Genomic DNA, 23612 nt, shown 5'->3' on the forward strand with positions numbered 1-23612 from the left:
ATATATAAAGAGGATGAAACTAAAGTCATTGTTATGGAGGAAGTATGCCTATACTGTTTATTATTATTATTATTATTATTATTATTTTCCTTTATTTATATGGCGCCACAAGTGTTCTGCAGCGCCTTACAAAGTACATAAACAAATTATTTGACAACTAACTTACAGTACAAAATAGGACAAGGACATGGATAATATACATTGCTACATTAGTGACCATAACACCTAGCTATGCAACAGAGCGTAAGCAACCAAGTGTTAGGTGCCCTGGTGGGAGGTAAGAAGTAGGTGAAAGTAAAGTAAGGAGAAGCACAAGAGGGTTGAGGCCCTGCTCGTAAGAGTTTACATTCTAAAGGGGAGGGGCAGACAAACAGGTGTGACACAGATGGGGTTATGAGACATTTAGGGGTATATTTACTAATGTTTGATTTTGATTTTTGAGTGATTTGACATTTGATTTGCATTCGATTTTGCCTTTGGAGATTTACTAAAGGCAAAACCAAATGTCAAATCGAATACAAAACCAAATCACACTCAAAAATTAACATCGGCAAAACATTGGTACTTAGCCCAGCATACAAATCCCACATTTACTAATATTCGATTTGAAAAGGAACATCAATCGAACTTCAAAGCAAACTTCAAGTCCCCAAAATAATAGACCTGCTTTATGCTGGCGATTTTAGCATGAGCAGGTATGAATTTCATAGATGCATGTAATCAGTGAGATCTGTGCATGTTTCTGTGTTTAAAAAGGTTATAAAGTGTTAAAAAAAATTATGCAGGCCCCCCTAAAAGCACAACCAGCACCAGGCTTTTCTGAGCCGGTCCTGGTTGTGAAAATACGGGGGACGAAAGTTGTAGGGGGTCCTCCGTATTTTCTAAAACCAGCACTGGACTCTTTCTAGCTGGGGTGTAATGCAATAGCCGGCCAAAGCATTATAGCTGACTGCTAGTCAGCCCAGGCTGGGGATCCCTGGGGAGGTGGGGTCCCTCCAATAAAGGGACTCTCCCACTCTGGGGCACCCCAGGCCTGGGCTGATAGTCTGGGGCTATCCCAGCATCCCTGGCCAGTGGGTGCCAGGTTGATTATGTGAAAGTGTAGTGTAAAAAATAGATATAATAATATTGTCTTTTCCTGGGGAACTACAGATCCCAGCAAGTCTCCCCAGCATGCTGGTACTTGGAGAACCACAAGTACCAGCATGCGGGGCATTAAGGGCCTGCTGGTACCTCTGGTTCACCTGCAAAAGAAATATTAAAATAAACACAAGACACACACACCATGAAAATAGAACTTTATTATTTTTAAGTTCGATTTTGTGTTTGATTTGGACATGGGCATGCAAAACCGAACAATAAATCACTATTCAAAATCTAACCAAATCAAATTCAATTTAGAAAAGGCTTCCAAAATCGAATTTTAGTAAATGTGGGATTTTGACAGGGATTTCTACATTTGATTTGATTTCAGGTGAGCTAAATTGAACATAAAATCAATTGCAAAATCAAACTTTGAAAATACCCCTCAGTAGGCAAGAGAAAGACTTTTAACCACTGACTAATATTTTTTCTAAAAAATGCTCAGAAATTGCTGGGGTATTTTTTATTGAATTAAGTCAAGAACATCTGTATATAACTTAACCAACACAATTTTATTAAATAAATGTTTTTTAAGCACATACTGTAACAGTAATATCAATTTTTAATTGTTGGTCAACGATATATCGGACCATCGATGATCGGACCACTGAAACATTGTGATTTTGCACTTCCCCAATGGCTACTCCTCCTCCCTAAGCAGGGATAGAATAATATTCTTTTACTACAGAGAGACAGACACATACCAGATGGACGGGCATTGGGACCCCTTGGTAACCGGTTCCTCAGACCAAGTGGTCACAGTACTCATCCAACTGGTATGTGTCTGTCTCTCTGCACTAAAAGAATATTATTTTATCCCTGCTTAGGGTAATAAATACTACATGCTACCTTGTATTTATACATTTATTGACTGTGTTTTCCCTTGTGTTCAAGGGTAATTGAAAATGTTTTTAGAACTGTCTAAATTCAATAAATGTGTATTATTTTACCCCTTTTGAAGTTTATTCTCTCCTTATATTGTGCAACATCTCATTACACATCAATCTACCCATCAAATTGCTCAGCGCTATTGTGATTGCCCACTTTTTATCCAATTTCTTAACAAGTCCTCATGTGATAGGACTAAAGCAACCATCAGCAGCTTTGCTTGTTATAGATTGCGCCCAGAGTGTCTTCACTCCTTTCCCTGCAGCCAATGTTCAGCATGTAGGCAGTGTCACAAGATCATGTTAGGGGGGCCATCTCCTGAGGTAAAAGGCAGCACCTTCCATGCAGCAGCCAATTAGTAGCATACCAGTCCAGGGCATTGGTACTCACAGTTAGTTTTATTTGAGAGCACAAAATAAACAAAACATAAAAAATAAATCTTAGCCTGTTTGGCTCTAACTAATATAGAATTCCCTCACTCAAGGTGGAAGGACAAAGTGTTCAACTCTCCAAAACACCATGTAGCACAGCACTTACAATTGCAAGTGATGATATCTCTTTCTCGACAGGCCTCAACTTGCTCCCCAGGCAATGAGAGATAGACTATTGAAATTGACCCACTGTTTATCAGTCTTTATTATCCTGGCAATCAAGATTGCTACCTGTCAACCAGACAGAGGCTTGGAACCTGTGGCATATACAGTAAGGTGCATAAATATTGGGACATTGACAGAATTTTCATATTTTGGCCTCTATTCACCACCACAATGGCTTTGAAATGAAACAATCAAGATGTGCTTTAACTGCAGACTTTCAGATTTAATTTGAGGGTAATTACATCCAAATCAGGTGAACGGTATAGGAATTACAACGGTTTCTATATGTGCCTCCCACTTTTTAAGGGGCCAAAAGTAATGGGACTATCAACTCAAAAGCTATTTCATAGACAGGTGTGGGTATTCCCTCATTATTTCATTATCAATTAAGCAGGTAAAAGGTCTGGAGTTGATTCTAGGTGTGACATTTGCATTTGGAATCAGTTGCTGTCGACTCTCAATATGAGATCCAAAGAGCTGTCATTATCAGTGAAGCAAGCCATCATTAGGCTGAAAAATCAAAACAAACCCATCAGAGAGATAGCAAAAACATTCTTAAAAAGAAAGAACGCACCGGAGAGCTCAGCAACACCAAAAGACCCGGAAGACCACAGAAAACAACTGTGGTGGATGACAGAAGAATTATTATCCCTGGAGAAGAAAAGCCCATTCAAACAGGTGGCCAAATCAAGAACACTCTCCAGGAGGTAGGTGGATATGTGTCAAAGTCAACAATCAAGAGAAGACTTCACAAGAGTGAATATAGAGGGTTCACCACAAGATGTAAACCATTGGTGAGCCTCAAAAACAGGAAGACCAGATTACAGTTTGCCAAACAACATCTAAAAAGCCATTACAGTTCTGGAACAACATCCTATGGACAGATGAGACAAAGATCAACTTGTACCAGAGTGATGGGAAGAGAAGAGTATGGAGAAGGAAAGGAACTGCTCATGATCCAAAACATACTACCTCATCAGTGAAGCATGGTGGTGGTAGTGTCATGGCGTGGGCATGTATGGCTGCCAATGGAACTGGTTCCCTTGTATTTATTGATGATGTGACTGCTGACAAAAGCAGTAGAATGAATTCTGAAGTGTTTCGGGCAATATTATATGCTCATATTCAGTCAAATGCTTCAGAACTCATTGGATGGCACTTCACAGTGCAGATGGACAATGAGCCGAAGCATACTGCAAAAGCAACCAAAGAGATTTTTAAGGCTAAAAAGTGGAATGTTATGCAATGGCCAAGTCAATCCCCTGACCTGAATCCGATTGAGCATGCATTTCACTTGATGAAGACAAAACTGAAGGGAAAATGCCCCAAGAACAAGCAGGAACTGAAGACATTTGCAGTAGAGGCCTGGCAGAGCATCACCAGGGATGAAACCCAGCGTCTGGTGATGTCTATGCATTCCAGACTTCAGGCTCTAATTGCCTGCAAAGGATTTGCAACAAAGTATTAAAAAGTGAAAGTTAGATTTAGGATTGTTTCGTTTATCCCATTATTTTTGGCCCCTTAAAAAGTGGGAGGCACATACAGAAACCATTGTAATTCCTACACCGTTCACCTGATTTAGATGTAATTACCCTCAAATTAAATCTGAAAGTCTGCAGTTAAAGCACATCTTATTTTTTTCATTTCAAAGCCATTGTGGTGATGAATAGAGGCCAAAATATGAAAATTCTGTCAATGTCCCAATATTTATGCACCTGACTGTTCATCTCCCTTTGATAACTTCCCCAGTCCTATTGTCACATATTCCCCTCCCAATATCCTTTTTCAACCTGTGGGCGGAACACCTGTAGTCCCTAAACAAAAGATTTGGGGCAAAGAATCTGCATTGGCTAGTTGTATTCCTGGCCTATATTCTACTGAGAATTTAAAATTGTGCAATGCCAAGAACCATCTTGTTATTCCCCCATTGCTCTCTTTAGGCTCAGACATCTACTTAAATGGAGCATGATCCATAATCAATATAAAATTTCACCCCAAAACACAGTATCTTAACATTTAATTGCCAAATATTCTTCTACAGTGGTATAATTTATTTAATGTATATTCAGTTTTCTACTTCAATAAATAAATAAATAAAAGGATACTCTTCACCCTCTTTGTTCAGAACAGCATCCATCTCTACATCCAAAGCATTTGTTTGCAACACAAATTAATTTTTATAGTCAGGTTTTTCAAAACCGGTTGGGTGCACAATGCTACCTTCTACACCTGAAAAGCTTTTTCTGCCTCAGGAATCCTCTTAACCATAAATAACTGTTTACCCTTGGTAAGGTCAGTCAAAGAAACAGCAATAGTTGCAAAATTGGGTATAAATCCTCTATAATAGTGAGTGCTTCCAATGAAAGCTCTCACTTGCTTCTTATTTAGGGGTCGTGGCCAGTTTTGTATTGCCTCAATTCTATCAAGTTTTGGTTTTATCAAACCTCTGCCTATGATGTAACCAAGATACTTCAGCTTTTCCATCGCTAAGCAACACTTTTTTGGGTTGGTTGTCAATCCTGCCTCACAGATGTAATCCAATACTGCTTGTACCCTGGGTAAGTGAGACTGCCAATCAGGACTCTAGATGACTACAGTATATCATCAAGATAAGCAGCAGAATACTCTCTATGCGGCCTTAGAATTGTATCCATCATGCTCTGAATGGTGGCGGGTGCCCTATGTAACCCAAATGGCAACATCTTACATTGGAACAGACCCTTTGGTGCAGAAAAAGCTGTCCTTTCTTTTGCATGGTTGTCAACGGCACTTGCCAGCACCCTTTGGTCAAATCTAGAGTGGTTAAATACCATGTCATTCCCAGCCTTTCAATAACTTCATCCACGCAAGTGATTTGGTAGGCATCAAACATAAGCACACAATTCTATTTATGGAAATCAATGCAGAAGTGTACACTCCCATTGGGTTTTCAAATGTGTACAGTGGGACTTCACCACTTACTATGTGACTCTTAAAATATATCTAACTCCAACATTTTCTAACTTCTTTAGACACTGATACAAGTTGGGGTTCTGGTATTCTATAAGGATTTAGGTTAACCTTAACCCCGCTTCAGTGATTGTCATGTTAAATGTCTCTATTAGAAGGTACCCTACTCCCACTTATGCTACTCACAGTGGTACCTTTACAACTTTCTCATCTATTCTGAACCACTCTCACTCCTCTGAGCTCAGCTTTCCCACTAGATTGTAAGCTATCATAGGAGCAGGGCCACAAATGTATTTATATTGATTATCCTGTACCTCACTACTTTATGTGTGCCATATTTTTCCCTCTGTTTTGCACTGTAGAGCACTGCTATGTCTTACAGTATCAACAACAACAATAATTATAATTATGTAATTTAAAGCATTAAGCTAATTGACAGGATTCTTTACCAAAACTAAATTTGTATGATTTAAGAAGCCTAGATAGTCTTTTTGAACCATTGTAGTACTTCCATTTTGTATATGTTCAGAAAAGGGAAATTTCTTTACATTAAGGCGTATATTTAGTAAAGTGTGGGTTTTTAGAAGTGGAGATGTTGCCCATAGCAACCAATCAGCTATTATCTTGTAGAAGGTGCTAGATAAATGTTAAGTAGAATCTGATTGGTTGCTACGGGCAACATCTACACTTCTAAAAACCCACTCTTTAGTAAATATGCCACTAAGCCTAAGCATTTGATTTGCATTTAAAAACACAAGTGAAACTGCAAGTCTTTGACATTTGTTTGCTGCATTCAGGAGGTCATAGGAGGTCTCTCAACTAAATGGAGAAGGCTGTGTTTGCAGGATCCTGCCATTCAGAACTTGGGTAGTATTGTTACAGGGTAATTGTAAATGTGATCTTTACTTTCAAATCCATTTCTTTACTTGAAGTACAATTAAAAATGAAATGATAGCATCAAGCACAAATATGATTGCAATATGTTTGAGGCCTTAAGCAGATACATTACATAATGGGGTTTTAATGTAAATCTATTTTTTCTGTGTATACAGATGGTGAAAAGGCTGTTTTAAAAAATCACCATGCTCAAAATATTCCTCCACAATGGAACACTATAGAATCTTCCAGAACCAGCAAAGATCCTATAGAAGATATTAACTCACCAGAGCAGTAAGTACATTTGATATTCCTAACCAAAAACGTGTTAACTTAACATACATAAATATGATTTTTTAATACTGTACATAGTTATGATGGATTAATCTAATATAAACATTAAAAGAGTTTGACTAGGGCTAGAAGTTATAAGGTGTGTTTGACACTCTTTTAGTGGTTTGTCAATAAAAAACTGTATAGCTATTAGCTATATGAAATGTTAATAAAAAATTCTTTATTAAGTAATAATACTGTATCCTGAACACCCAGCGGTTCCTTCTTCAGTTAATGGAAAATACCTCTATATCAAAACCTGTGTATTACAAACCTAAAATACATACCTAAAATAACTGGGTTCTGTATACATAACTAAATGTGTATCCACTCGTTTAGTTAGGAGTCTCCTGTGTGTAGTATACTTTTGTAGCAAAAAAGCCATATATACGCTCATAATAATGAAACTGAAAGATAGGATAGGACTGAGCATGATACTTTACCTCTGGTGGTGGCAAGTCCAGTAAGCGGGCAGGGGGTACAATTGGTATTCAGAACACACAAATGACCCATTCACTCTGAGGCATGCTGCCGCACATGGGGTTCACCACCGCCACTGCCAGGATTGCAAGTAGCCAGGGTGGACTACATTACTCAATAGCCCCTGGAAAATGAGGAGGAAAGATAGGGGGTATGACTGATTCTGAGAGGGTGTGGCTGGGTGAACAAGAACAAATAAATGCAGTGGAGTAGTCATTAACACCAATCAGTCCAGCTAAGTTTATTTGTACTGTGCCCCAATATTTCTGTTGGCCTGCCTGGGAGGTAGGCTACACTATGGTCCAATGGGTGCCATGCACACATCACCATTTCCACTGTACCTCCTTACTGAAGACATCCATATCCAGCAAGTTGTTAAGGCTCTGAAAGATTATAGAGGGGACAGTGATGTAGTGTAAGCATATGGGATACAGAAATAGTGCTGGGACAAGAAGGGTCAATGATGTAGTTTGGGGACTTAGTTCAGGTATGTCATGGTCAAGGATGTAGTGTAGTATTATAAGCATGGGATATTTTGCTGTGTACATACATAGTGTGGGGAAGTAATGCAGGCTATAGAGGATAAGTGATGTGCAAGGTTTATGAGGGGTTACTGATATAGTGCAGTTTATTAGAGGTGTTAGCATGGTAGTGCAGAGATGTAGTGTGGAGATGTGGTAAGTATGGAGTGTTCAAGCATGTAGTGTAGTATAAAGAGAAGACAGGGATATTGTAGAATATGGAGTGGTCAAGGATGTAGTGCAGCGTATAGATAAACCTTATGGTTGCCACCCATCTCCATATAACAAGGGGATGATCAGGCTCTGGGGCATATAAAGGGACAAAATGGGCCTCTGAGGTATATAAAGAGGCATAAGGGCCTCTTAGGCATATAAAGAAGCATGAGGTGGCTCTTGGGAGTTTAGAGGCATAGAAGGGGCAGTAGGGACCTTGAGACACAATGGGGGCTCTGTGGCATTTAAGGTGCATTTGGAGCAATATAAAGGGACATGTGGGGGCCTTAAATCTGATAAATAAAATTGTTGTAAACCTACTGTGGTTTTGGCCGCACACTTTGTCACTCACCTGTCTGGGAATCTGAAAATGAAAAGTTATTAACCCTAATTCACAGTGATGCATTTCAGTTCCCCTGAGCGGGGACATCCGCACCTAGTAGCTGTCCTGGCCAATCTTAATAGCTACTAGCTACAGCGGCAAGTATTTACATTGCTGGATTTTGTCCCAGAAGTGTTACTGCACATAGGTGGCCTTAACAGTGACAGCTATTAAGATTAGTGGTGTGCGGTTCGGTTCTCCAGGAATCCAAATCCACCTGAATTTCGTGAATCCGGACAGATCTGAGTCACGGTTCTAATCTCCTGAGGAGAGCTAGATCAATCTGAGCCACGGTTCTGATCTACCAGTGGTTTGGAGTACGAATTTTAAATCCAAATTTTGGTTTTTGGATTGCACAAATTACATGATTTTAGCTGTCTTTAAAAACTTTCTATTATTATAACAGAAAAAAATTCCACATCCAAAACCAAAAAACGTGAGAGTATTTTTGCAAACCCAAAACCAAAACACTAAGATGAATCCAGATCCAAATTAAGATATGTGTACTGTGAAATCTGGAGGAGGAGAGATCTAAATGACTCCCTCTTTGTGCTCTTAGAGCTGTCCATACAATGTGACAGTCTTCTGTACAGTTTGCTGGTAAAAGCCATAATTCATTGCAGTAAATAGATGCCAGCAGCAATGGAGAACTGTTTCCAGAGAAGGGAAGGGGAAAACCCTAGAACTTCAGATGTGCATGGCACACACCCCAATATGCCTTGACCTCATTCAACCTCATTATAGTAAGATCAATTGTTTAGATGTATGGAAATTTGGTTTATAATGTTATATATATACCACAATCAAAATGTTCGTCAGAGAAAAATGGGAAAGCACTTACAAGCCACTTTGCGCGGCTCATTAACAAGTATAAAAATGCTGTAAACACATATAGGGCTATATGTAATAGGATGTGAGTTTGGAAAATGAGCGAGAACCAGGACAGGGACTAGAGAGCCCAGGACTGGTTATGCTTGCGGTGGAGGGGGGTACATAATTTTTGTTTTTTGCAATTTTATTGTGACTACTTTTTTTTGACACGCAGAACCCTTCATGGATCTCACTAATCTGTGAAGGCTTCTGTATACCTCGGACATTTTATTGCTAGTTGCATTAAAAGGTCAGAATTTACATAGGGAAAACATGCACAGATATGCATAGTGTAATCAGTTCGCAGGCTATTAATTTGGTGAGTTGAGGGACAAACTCAGACCTTTAAAATGTGCGAGAGGGTCCGAGTTTGTCCTGCAGCAAAAACTCATACCCTATTACATTTACTCTGAACTTGCATGTGTCTCATACCCCGCAAATCTAGATGGTTTGCCATTGTGAGCATACAAGTTGGGCAATGTATTTGAGTGCGAGTGTTTAACTTGCACACTATTACTTTCTGTTAACACGAAAAAAAACAGACCTGCTTCAGGATACGGAGTCTAGGTTCACCTCAATTAAGCTTGCGGTTACCATCATAGGCTACAATATAGCGGTTCCCACCATAGACTTCAATGGCGCTTTTCCCATAAGGACTACGGAGAAAAGTGTGACAGACAGGCTGACTGCTCACAGCCAATCAGTGGGCAACTTCTATGAAAGTGCCCGCTAATTGGCTGGCAGCTCCTGTAATAACAGGACTCACATGGGTCCCGGTCATTCATGCGGAGGAAAGGTATGTGTAAATACATACCCTTTCTCCTGTCCGACCTGGTTTCGGGTGCCCATTTTTTGTTTTTAACCCCGTGGATGGCTACTTGGACCGAAGAGGACATGATCTAGGCTAGGAATAGGTGAGTATGGATTTTATTTTTTTACAGGTGTTGTGGATTCTACTGATAAATTGGACGTGAATGGCTACAAGGATTATAGATGAGTATGTGTGAGTGTGAATGTGAGTATGCTTCACGGTGTGTGTGTGTTTTGTGGTTATTTTAATATTTCTTTGGCAGGTGAACTACAGGTACCAGTGGGCACTTAATGCCCCGCATGCTAGTACTTGTGGTTCTCCAGCAAAGCACTGGGAAAATGGCCAGGGGCCCGTGTGCACCACATACTCTGCACCCATTACAGATACTCCCCTGTCTAGTTCTCCAGCATAAGACAATATTATTAATTATATTATTTACACATACATTTACACTATCAACCCGGCACTCACTGGCCAGGGGTGCTGGGGATAGCCCGGGCTATTAGCCAAGGCCTGGAGTGCCCTGGAGAGGGAGACCCCTTTATTGGGGGGTCTCCACCTCCCCAGGGATCCTTGGCCTGGGCTGACTAGCAGTCATCTAACGCTTCAGCTGGGGGTCCCAGTGAAAAGGTTCCCCTGGCTGTGGCATTACACCCCCCGCTAGAAAGAGTCTGGTGCTGGTTATGGGGCCCCAACTCATTTTATTCCCTGTATTTCCACAACCAGAACCGGCTCAGCAGTGCCTTGTGCTGGTTAATAATATACAGGGGATCCCTATGCATTCTTTCCCTTGTAGTTTAAGAACCAGGACAGGCTCTACAGAGCCCGGTGCTGATTCTTAAAATACAGGGGACCCCCACGCATTTTTTCCCCTGTATTTTAAGAACCAGGACAGGGACTAGAGAGCCCAGGACTGGTTATGCTTGCGGTGGAGGGGGGTACATAATTTTTGTTTTTTGCAATTTTATTGTGACTACTTTTTTTTGACACGCAGAACCCTTCATGGATCTCACTAATCTGTGAAGGCTTCTGTATACCTCGGACATTTTATTGCTAGTTGCATTAAAAGGTCAGAATTTACATAGGGAAAACATGCACAGATATGCATAGTGTAATCAGTTCGCAGGCTATTAATTTGGTGAGTTGAGGGACAAACTCAGACCTTTAAAATGTGCGAGAGGGTCCGAGTTTGTCCTGCAGCAAAAACTCATACCCTATTACATTTACCCCCTGTATTTACCAACTACATTAATTTCCATCCCAGCCTACTCAGCACCAGAACCAGTCCTGTGGGAGGGCCCTAATAACATTACTGGGTCCCTGCACCCAGAGATTACTATGCCAATTTTGACTAACAACTAAGCACAAAAGTTTAAATATAGTACAAATGGGGGTCTGTGTGTTGGAGAAAGCTTGTATTACTGTTGACATTAACATACCATTGTAATCTATCAGACATAATCTATTTGTTTCTGATTAAAAAAACATCCACCTGTGAATTTCCATTTGAACATACCCACTAACTTATCCGCAGAATAATTTTACAGATGCAGAACCAAATGTGAGTGTGCACCTACATATTGCCTAGGTGAACAAAAAGAAGTATTTGTGTATATTGACATGTGCAGCTAGGCCACAGATTTTTTCTTTTTTCTTTTTACCAACTTTTGACAGGATAATTATGTTTAGTAATAAATTATCATGCACTTACTATTGTGACTGCTGACATATATCTGTATCTTCTTTTATTTAAGAAATTACTTATTATTGAATAAAATATAAACTATATTTTTCTTCTAAGCTAGGTTGTGAGTATGTTACTCAAGGAGAGATATATCAAACCTTCGTGAAAGATAAAATGGAGAAGTTGCCACAGCAACATGTCATCTTCTAATTAGTATTTATCCAGCCAGCGCCGTATCTGAACGGCAGAGTGCCCTGTGCAGCACCGCCTGTACTCTCACTCCCCCCACCCCCCTCCTCCCCCTGAGCGCTTATCTTTCCCTCTAGGGGGTGGAGGGAGTGTGGAAACCTTCGCCGGCATTCTCAGTGTGTCGCGCACCACTGCAGGAAGTATCTTCCTGCAGACCTTCTGAGCCGGTAAGTGTGTGGCCGGTGACCTTGGAGGATTCCGCCCTGTGCGGAGGCACCGGCCGCACCACCCTCCCTATAGCCCTGTATCTAGCAGTCTATAAAATGACAAAAGCTGATTGGTTGCTATAGATAATTTCTCCACTTTAGCTAGTATTTAATGATGTGTACCAGCACCTGCCTCCCTCATTTTGTCTGTCTTCCCTACTCATCTCCATAAGCAATAAGCAGAATGAGGTCAGTATGATATAACATGATGCGCCTCATCCTTCATCAGTGAGGAGCATGGCTGTGGCATGGAAAGTGATATTTCGGACCAAACAACACAAAACCAGCATAGCAATCAATTGCACCACTGGCAACGAAAAAGTGCTTTGGCAATTAATGACCTGAACAACAGGTTGTCACACCAGATAACTATGTTCTAGCTCGCATAAACACTCCCCCCAAAGCTCAAAAGCCACATCGATTGGAAAAAACTTGAGCAGGAGAAAGTTCCTGGCCAAACCCTCTCCAGTCCATTCCAAGGGCCATGGCTTAGCACACCATGACCCAATAAGGTACGCACCAAAATCAGAGGAATCAGTAGCATCAGTGAACAGCTGGAAATCAGCATTAGAGCACCTTGGAACCGGTCAAGGATTGTGTGATTGAATCTTGAGAGAAAAATTTACCGAATATGCATGTCATGTTTTCTCTCGGCACACAGGCAAAGAAAATGATGGGGTCTATAAATGCCAGACAATGCTCTCTCCAACTTACTTGAAAAACTCTGCCCATAGGTATTACCTTATAACCAAAAGTGAACATACCCAACCAAGACTGCACCTGCCGCAGAGTCATTATTTCCGCCTCCAAGGCTACTCCAATTGTTGAAAGCAAATTCTGTACTTTTGCACTTGGTAACCAACAACTGGCCACAGTATCAATTTCAATACCCAAGAAAGAAATATATATGTAACCGGTCCCTCAGTCTTGTTCTGTGCTATCAGACCCACTGCTCTGAATAAAGGGCCTAAAAAAACTTTGTTGCACAACGAGGGGAGTCTGCTGGCCCAATACAGAGAATACCACTCTGACCTTCCCAGTTCCTGTCACCACGCACCAGTACTGAAAAGTACAATAAAGAGGTACGATATGGAACAACCCATTGGCAAACATTTGTCAATGAAATATTCACCATGCAAATAAAACCCCATAAATCAGAAAGAATCAAGATGTAGGGGTAACAGGCAGAAAGGTGATTCTGGGCCTGATTTAGGGATGGCTAGTAATGCAGCCACGGTTGCAGACCCTCTCTCAATAGTGGTTGCAAGAATATGAAAATGCTAATCTCAGTCATCCCTTTGTGCTCCACTGTGCAATGGAGTGTACGAGAGGTGAGACACCCACTTTCAGGCTGTGTGGTATGTGCATTTGCAATGGAGTTTGTAACACTCCAACATTGATGCAATATTGGTCGGGTTTACTCTAGCTACTCTCCTCAAATCCAACTAAACATGGCTTCTTAAACATTGGATTTGCGATATGTCACTCCAATAATGCCCATTTTTGCGATCACTTTAGGCCACCTCCCAGTCTCCACTATGATACTCCCAGGGATTACAAACCAAACCCATGCTCAAGTGTTAGCAATGCCATACGCAATTGTGAATTGTGAAGGACACTTGGATGCATGTGCGCAGAAAGGGAAAGTACCAAAAGATTGCTCAACTACATAAAGTTCGGCACTGAGTCCATCTCTGAATCAGGTTCTCAATGTCATGACCATAAGAATGAATCAAGTCCAAATCTGTATCAAAAGATTGATAAGTAACCTGCAAAATTCAATCGAAGTTGTTTCATTAACCGAACGACCCACAGAGTAAGACAGATGTTGAATCAGCTGACATTAACATATATGCCTTCTTTGGGACAATGGTGATATGGGAAATTAGCAAAAAACTGCAAAAGGAGGTAAAATTAAAGGACCAGCCGTCTGGCCCAAATTCACCTCCTTAACGACCTTCTCCAGAATTAAATGGGACAATTGGTATGCAGACTTAAAATTATGTGGAGCACCAGTTGGCATGAACCATGAAATAAGAAGGTAAAAACCTTCAATAAAACCAAATTCCAAGAAATTTGCTGTGTTTTATCTGGGTACCTAGCAAGGAACCTTAGCAATGGCCTGAGGCAGATTAATTATTTATTTAGCTCCGTCACCCCACCGCCTCATCCAGCATGACAATCAGTTTTTGCTATATCACCTGACCTTGCACACCCTTTGGCGGGGTGCAAGGCCAATTGTGACAAACAGACCCATTGAATGCATAACACTGGCCCTGCTCTGCTGGCAAATGGGAAGGAAGCATCTTCTTAATGGACGACAAGACTGGCTGAGGGACTTCCAGTCAAACCTCGACATCCAAACATCCAAATCTAAAATAACGAACTTTGATTGCTTACGACGAAAATGAACATTGTAAGAGTGCCACATTAACACATTTACAGCACAGAATATGCCATAGATCATTTGCAAATATTTACGCACATTGAGATGTTTAAAGGGGCAAGTTTTCAGTTAGGTGCTGAGTACATGTATATGCCCATTAACCACCTTTTATATGACTCTTCTATCATTCTTGAAACCCTGACACCACTGCTGCTATCTTGACTGTGGTCACCTTGCCATGGGCTGGACCTGATGCCACGGCTGTATGGCATCAGCATTTGTTAGGCCACAATCATCCACCGGCCATCCAGATGTGGAGACATCTTTAAAATGGGCTGGCAGTCTGGTAGAGGGCTTGGGGACTTGGCGCACAATAGAACACAAAGCAGTACAGAAAACATGGAAAAGAAAGAGAAAGCTAGATATGAACCACCAAAAATGAAGTAATTACAATAAAATGAGAGCAAATAAGAAATAAAGTTGGAGGAAAAAAAAGGGGAGACAGAAGAGATAAAAGAAAAAAGGCAAAAGAATGAAAGGAAAGAAAAAAAGGAGTGTAAAAGAGACTAAACACAAGATAATACACAACTGGTAGTACTTCTCTATCCTGGGAAACTTTGAGGAAAAAGATGGAGAGCTGCTAGCCAACAGCTGCTTTTAAACAAACATAACACTCCCCTATCACAACCATTGTGTCCATCATGTATCCTGACCAAAAATTAAAGCAGCAACCAAATAGTCCTAGAGGTGGCCTAGTTTGAATTCATTCAGGGGTTTAGTTATGTTTAGCCAGATCCCTGGCTTACACTTCACAGAAGAGCACAGCAGTATAGTACAGCGATAAGGAAATGTTAGCCATGCATTTTAAGACCAAGATGAATACACACAACTCAGCTATGTAGTAAAATAAGGTTTCATTGTACATAAACTACTTTCAAGCATATTGTATAATGCACTTTAGAGTACACAAGTAAAATTCAAATATTAATCTTGTTAAAATATCATGTGCTAAAAATGTGCTTGAAATCAGGAAACATAAATATGATGCATTAAATAAATGAATATTGTCTTACTTGAGATATACTGTATGACAGCTAAATGAGGTACACCAGGGCAGAAGAAAGGTTTAGATGAATGAGTCAGTTTAATATTAATTAATACAAAACATAGTCATGATAAATAATCTGCGATGATCACATAATGCATCTGTGGGGACATGTTCAGTGGATGAAGTGGCCCAGTATATGGTGGTTTGCCACCAATTATCCTACCACTGAAATTGTAAAACTGTCTACTTCCATTCACTTACATTTTCCATACTGTCACTTCTAAATGTCCATTTTGACCACTGGACATATTTATATATGGTCTGTTACACTAGAACTAGATGCAATTGCCTAAAGTGAAATGTGCTTGTATATTTTGCTTTCTAAATTACTCTAGTCAGTGTTGTGCAAAATAGCTCTTCCAGTAACTCTTGTTTAAAATGTGATTATTGTAACTTCCTTTACTCCTGCAGAATAAATAACGAGGGAGAACCTTAGTGGCAGTTCAGAGAAACTGCAGTGAGTTACACAGAGAACAAGATCGCCCCCTGGCTGCCATAAGCAGTTTCTATATCTAGTTTCTACAGTACATACTGTGATTGAATCTAATGCATTATAAACATTCATATATATCACTGGATTTATACTATGCAAGACACCTCACAAGAACCAATGTAATACAAAATACCATGCACAGATAAAAGATACTGGTACTCAGAAAAAAAGCTGACACAAGATTTATAGTAGCTTCCACACTATGGCCAAGTCTTCTGAAGCCTATTTTATCCATTTCTGAAATTATTATCGAGTTGTTTCTGTTTATGAAACTAGTTAAGCACTATCAGAAAACAGACAATATAGTATACGTTCATATGGCCAAAAAGTCTATTTCTAAAAGAAGTCATGAGTAGGAGTTATTAATATGTTTAAAAAATGATTGTGAAATGTAAAGATATTATTTAATATCCTTCTTTTTGTTTTCTTTCTTACCAGTATACAGCGACGGCTATCATTACAACTACCCATCCTCCATCATGCCTACTTGCCATCAATAGGTGGCGTAGATGCAAGCTGTGCCAGCCCGTGTGTAAGTCCCAGTGCCAGCCCGCGGCACAGACATGTGCAGCCTTCCTTTCAAGTCATGGTCTCTGGCCTGTAGGAACTGGTGAAACAGGCTTCCTAGACTTCTGTAATTTCTCAAGAGAGACTCAACTGCACATTCTGATATAGAACCTTTGCTACACACATAACATTTGCTCTTAATTTATAGAGACAGAGGAATTCTAAGGATGTCATCGTGGGAGGCCGATTTCAACCAGCATGGGCTAGAAGCGAGTTAGAGAGATGCACAGAGTTATACCTGGAGCCTTATTTGTGGAGTTTTTGTTCCTTTACTCAGAGGACTCGGATAAAATAATTCTTCCCAAAACTCAACGAGCAAAAGAACAAGAGTACGGCATTCTGAATCTTGCACAAAGGAGAAAAAAAAATTCAGAAAAGTTACTTTTTAAATCCAACTCAAAATGCTACGAATATGGCTGCTATGAACTTTGGTTAGTACACTTTATACACATGTAAAAACCTAAAAAAATTAAATAAAAAAAATTAATAAAAAATAATAATAATAATAAAAACAAGTGGAGACAGCACAGCTAGGAATTATTGCGGAGAATCATACACGGGTTTGCACAAATCTGCTGAAATGCTGAACATGTTCAATTATGATAAGTCCTGCTTGTGTGTTACATGTCAGACAATACACGGCAGAAAAATAAGAGCATCATTACAAATGATCCCTCAGGTGACAGCGAGACACGCAGTATTACCAAGGTTTTGTCTCTGTAACTGAACTAAGCTGTTTTTACAATGGTATAATATATTTACAGAAGCAGTATGGAGTCATTTGGAAACCAAGGTTTTACTGTACTGAGCCAGAACAAATTGCAGCACAGCACTTCAGAGAATTTAGGAACAGCCATGTTCCTGCGCTCGCCATTTGGGACTATGTTTTATCAAGGTTTCTGTATTTTTTGTAATGCACAGAACTGAGCGACTTGCAGGCTTCAGACCTAGTAAATAGCTTATATGTCACAAGATGGATGATTTGTCACAATTTGTGTTTGATTTGTTCCATACAGTGCCACAGAGAAAGTAAAATAAAACCAAGTTACAATGGATTCAGGTTCTTTAGGCTCTTTGACACTGATGCCAGTAATTTTCAACAACATACTGTATACTGTTGCGCCAGAATTGTGTTACATTTCTTTACCCATAAATTCAGCCAATCCCTAAGTATTTTCTCTCATTTTCAAAGAGCTATATGGAATTAACACTCCATTTTCTGAAATAAAGGTCTTGATACGTCAGACGAGATTATAGTTCTTTACAATTTTTTTACTATGTTGTATGTATATAAACACCTGCATTCTTAAATTGTTAAATACACCAAAATTATGGATAAACATTGTGAAAAAATATATTTGGGATACAGTACATCATATCCTATATGGTGTCCAGTGTTGATTTATGATGATATTAACCATTAATTTTCAAAGTACATACTGTCTTATCAATGCTGTACATATATAAGACGTATTTAATATAATGGTGGATATAGCACACTTGTACTGTGACCCTCAGCTAGATCTTCAATAGTGTTTGGAATTCTATCCAAATCTAATATGAAATGCTCAATTTTCAATAATCCAGCCCCCTGGACACAATGGTGGATCTAGACTTACAATTTCTCCTGAATCCTCCCCTTTCTCCACCTCTGATAATACAGACAAGAACACTTATGGACCTGGAGGAAGGGAAGTGTGATAGCGATCACGCTGCACTGCATGCTGGGGGAAGGTGATTGTGGCCACACTACCTGCCTGTAAGAGGGTATCTAAAGCCGCATTGTGCTAGCTCCTCTTCCCCAGCCTGTATCCTTCCCTATGTGGACATTGTCATCTCAGAATTTATGGAAATAAGGTTCTGTAACAACTTTATTGTATTTGGCACACACAAAAATAGATGTTTATCCACCACAGTATGGTTGCCCCAGTTTCCTGTTTCATCAAATTAGATATTAACTTGCATTGGTCAAATGTGCACTTGACTGAACAATGTTAGACCCAGATTTAAATTTCTACCCCCACCAACAGATGGCTCCACAAATCTCATAAGCCTTATGAGATTTGTGGAGCCAACTGTTGATGGAGGTAGAAGGTCTGCAATGCACAAATCACTACCACACCTTGGGCCGGATTCATTTAGCAGCGAAAAGCCACGTTTTGCCAAAAAGCATTCGCAGGTGCAAACATTTCCCACAAAACTGCATATCATGCAATTCTATTGCAGAAGTTTTTGCATGTGCGAAAACTCCATAGACAAAAAACTACAAAAAGTTTTCACCATCTCAGAGCAGGTGAAAAATTGTGCGAAATCCCTATTTTTGGCTAAAAATGTAGGGACCCTTGGACACCCCCCTAATGACTAATTAGGCAAAAAGAATAGATTAATTCCCCCTAATAATGACATGTAATTCTTGGGGTGAAAATTTTAAAAATGCTGGAAACTGGGACAGGTATTTTCGGGGGCTGTATGGATGGAGCAGGTGTTTTTAGGATTGGAGGTGGCTGCAGCAGGTGTATTTTTAACATCTTTTAAAACTGCATTTTATAGACACAAAAATATACTAGCACCCATTTTAATGTACCCCCAATTTAACTACAGAATTTTTTTTTTCAAAAAAATATTGCTTTTTATTATTTTTCCATACTTAGCAAATTTGCATATAACAGCCATTTGACTCAATTTAAAAACCCAAAAAACTTTTATTAGGGCTATTAATACACTTCTATATTGATTTCGAGTGTCAGGCTTTTTATGGGGTACAGACTGATTTCCCCAAAATGTTCTGTACTATTTGTTGATTTCGCCATGCGCAATTTTCGCATGTATGCATATTCATGACTTTTGTAATAGGACAGGGAGTAAAAAGGGGGCACGCATTGCTAAAAAATGCAAAAACATCGCAACAAAACTGGCTAATAATGTGAAAACTTCTCTGGTGTTAAGTTTTCGTTTTATCGCGGCTAATTGAATCTGCCCCTTATCTTTCTAAATACATCAAAATCATGATCATATATTTTATATAATGGCAGCAATATGTACCCAAGGATGACATTACCGTCACTACAGCAGAAATAGCAAGAAAGAAAAATAAATAACAAGCCATCATCAGGAGCTTAAAGGACAGACTGCTAGTATGTAATTGTTCCTCTCTAGGGCTAGGCATGATCAGTGCCAATATTAGTTTGATGGTTACACAATGCTTGTGCTATTTGCCTCCTGTTATTAAATATGTCTTATAGTATATAATTTGTTGAACATCATTATACTTTTTAACATTAATGGGAGTTATCAAGCAATAGGCAGAAGGCAACAGTGTTTTGTGACCCACACTACAATAATCACAACATGAAATACAATACAATTCACAATTACCAAAATGTAACTTTAATATCAATGCTGAGATTTGTTTTTAGATAGACATACCGTAAATGGTTAAAGTGTCTTGAAACTCATTTATATGTATTAACAGCCATTTCATTGTATTCAAATCTGTAGTTTTACTTGTTTGATAAAAAATAGAAAATCTTATTGAAAATTGTGTTGTTTTTTTTTATTTTAAAATTGAAAGTGAACTGTCCTACATCTCAGATGTGCTAAGTTTACAGCAATAATAAGAAACAGTCCACTATAACTGCGTATATACTGTACACTAAGTATGTAATGTTATTATGAATATTGTCTTGGCGATTGACACCTACATTAAACGGGCTTCAAGCCTATGCCCTGCCAAAAACAATTGACATATTTATTTCATAATGTTGCTGAAATGAATAGCCATAAAGCTGTTGCCAATATAAAAGTAATAATAATAAGAAATACAATTACCTTAATATAAAAACCTAAATTTGAAACATATTTTTTTTCAACACAAGTCTTTATCATTTGTTTTTTGATTGATGCCTGTTATATAAGGACATATGATCACTAAGCACATTTTGACCTTTGATTGTGGTCGCAATGTATTTGTTGTTACATATTGTACATTCAATTAATGTAAATGTTTTTATTTATCCCACAAAAATATAGGTTAATGGAACTATTGGACTGTTAAATTGAATGCTAATATTTTCTCACCTGCCTGGTAACACCTTGCATTTTTAACACAAAAACCAATAGTTTTGTGTTGCTTCAGCTTTTCATTGGTGTTTGTCACATATGTTTCGTAAACAAATATTCAGAATTCTACTGAAAAAAACTATCTTGAAAGCACTAAATTACAAAACTTTCTAAAACAGGATAAAACTGCTACAAATTTCTTAGAGCCTATATACATATTAGTTATACACTGCATGTATATTATGTATCTGAGCAGTACCAGGATGTCCCCTATAGAGGAAGCAACCACTTGGTAGGCTGATTCTGTAGAATGCGACATGTATATTTAATGTGAACCAGTAAACATCACTGATGTATAATCATTGTCAGTACATATGACTGATATTTGTAAGGTACTGACTCAAAATGAATCAATAGTCTGATTATTCATAAATATTGGAGAGGTCCATAAACTGGCCGCCTCCTTGTGTGTAGGTAACATGCACATTATGTAGACCCTACTGCAGGTGGTCACACATACAGGATCTTTATGAAATGAACGAACACCAGTCATGAGTTTGAGTGGGAGTATAATACATGTGAATTTCCACTTGTACATGAAACTCCACAAATGATGCCTGACCGTAATACTATCCAATGCCATTTATTTAATAATCTCCTGTACTCTGCGTCTTAGCACATCTATGTTATGCCACTGATCATAACATGATATTTATATAACATTACAATGCTGTAGCTATCTGTCAACTACAGCGCACAGCATGAGCCTCATTAACTGCTTAATACTCTGCATTTTACAGTATTTATAAATGTTGTTTTATTATGATTTGGATTACTTCTGGAAGAACAGTAGCAAAACCAGTACACATGTACATAATGTAAACATACATTTGAGTAGAAATACTTTGACAAGATGACTAAATATTATAAAGTGCTCCTGGAGATGAGTGTGAGTGTGTATTTGTGAATTCTCACTGTGTGCAAGTTCTGTTGTTAATAATGAAGTCCATTCAGTCCACAATCTCAGTATTACTATATCTCTCTCCCTGATTTTCTATTAAACATATTTTATGACTCCACTATACATTACATAATATATGATGCTTTTGTTCTTTAAGACCACAACAAATAAATGTACTGTAAATGTTAAAGAGCCTGTACCCGGTGGCAGATTCCAACGATGTTATTACACAAATGCTTTAAAGTAGACTGGAATAAAGATGCCAAGATAAAGATATTCTTGTATCCGTACACTGCATGATACCAATTTTTAATATATCATTAAAAATCTGTTTTTATGAATAAAATATTTAAGCATATCATATTCTCACTATTTATGTACCGAGAATAAAACTATGAGAACATAATGGAGATGTACTAAGCTCTGGAAAGTGACAAATTGGAGAAAGATAAACTACCATCCACTCAGCTCCTAACTGTCATGGTACAGCCTGTGTTTGAAAAATGACAGGGACTGAATGGTTGGTACTTTATCACTCAATTTATCACTTTACAGAGTTTAGTACATCTGCCCTAATATAATATATAAATGTATATTTTGCTACAAATATGGTTATCCTCTCAGAATGACTGGGAGACTCCTGATTTTGGAGATGCTCTCCCAAGAGAGTAGACTAGCCTCTGGGATTTCGCCCCCTCCTTAGTAAAGGGAGCGGTCAGAGGGCTTGATGAGGTGATTTGTGGTGAATTGTGTCATCATTGTGGCAAATCAAGGAATTTAGCAGGGATGGGGGGATATGGCTCTCTGCAATATCACCTATCTTCACAATCAAAGCATGTCTTCAGATGACCCAATCATCAACAAACCAGAGCAATTCTAAGTCAGCATGGTAGCCTACTTTATGCTAATGCCAGAAGCCACTCGTGTATACTAAATAGCCAGTAGAAACATGTTGAGGCCTATCCTGCCCACTGTTTTTATGCTAACAGTTGCAACTTACTCCATGCTGGGTGCAAAAGATCAATCTGAAACAGCCGTCATACATGTCCACTCCCACAAGTCAGAAGTGTTACATGTGCCCACATGGTCACCACCCAGTTGCTGCCCAGAGGAGTCCATTTCATGCATAGTGTGCTCTATCAACAGATGCAGCAATCCGTAAGCAATATCGAATGCTGCTCGTGTGTATACCTGATGCAGCACATGAACACAGGCCAAATTCTTTCTGTGAGATCCGTGTGATTTGCGACTTTAGAGTCAACTATTTCTTAATATGTCAACTATTTATTTCAGACTTGGTAAGCTGGCACATGGTACCAGCAGATGCGAGCAATCATGGGTTCTGTTTGAACGGTTCTTTGAATAGAACAAAAATAAACAATATACAGTAGGTCAGTAGATCCCGGCTAAATACTGTTTTTGCACATCATTTTTTTTAGCAATAAATGACTGTGTGCATTTCATTTGTGCCATTGAAATGAAAATAGGGCATGCAACAAAGAAAGAATGTGTAGTGTATTACTGTCCACTGGTATTGCAATTTCAAGATAATGTAAGACCATTGTTATAAAACAGAGATGAAAATCTTGAGCTTGAGTTAGCATCATTCCTTTTACACAATGCCATCTCTTAAATAAAAGGCTGTTCTCGTGTCATTTCATGACAATAATCGACTCCAATGATTTTCTTTCCTGCATCCCTATAACTATATAAGCACCTTCCATAGAGTTCCACTTACAGGAGATGTTCACTCAGTGTTTCTGTGTAACTTAGCATATACAATTAATAATACGATGCTATCATTAGCTCTATCTTGTGCTCCCATGTTTGAAAAAAA

General features: G+C 38.9%; 1 protein-coding gene across 2 annotated transcripts in view; it reads left to right on the plus strand.

Annotated features, from left to right (window-relative positions):
- Nucleotides 1-22067, plus strand: part of GABBR2 (gamma-aminobutyric acid type B receptor subunit 2) — a 777957-nt gene extending 755890 nt beyond the window's left edge. The window contains exons 18-19 of one of the 2 annotated variants that reach the window (XM_088476284.1): nt 6629-6746; nt 16627-22067. In XM_088476284.1, the coding sequence (XP_088332410.1) occupies nt 6629-6746; nt 16627-16792 (284 nt within the window). In that variant the 3' untranslated portion in view covers nt 16793-22067. Of the gene's footprint in view, nt 1-6628; nt 6751-16626 lie in introns of both variants that reach the window. The other variant, XM_088476286.1, reaches the window with a different exon arrangement.
- The last annotated feature ends 1545 nt before the right edge of the window (nt 22068-23612 follow it).

The sequence above is a fragment of the Taudactylus pleione genome, unplaced genomic scaffold (assembly GCF_031769625.1).
Source record: "Taudactylus pleione unplaced genomic scaffold, aTauple2 ptg000186l, whole genome shotgun sequence".
Classification (NCBI taxonomy): domain Eukaryota; kingdom Metazoa; phylum Chordata; class Amphibia; order Anura; family Myobatrachidae; genus Taudactylus; species Taudactylus pleione.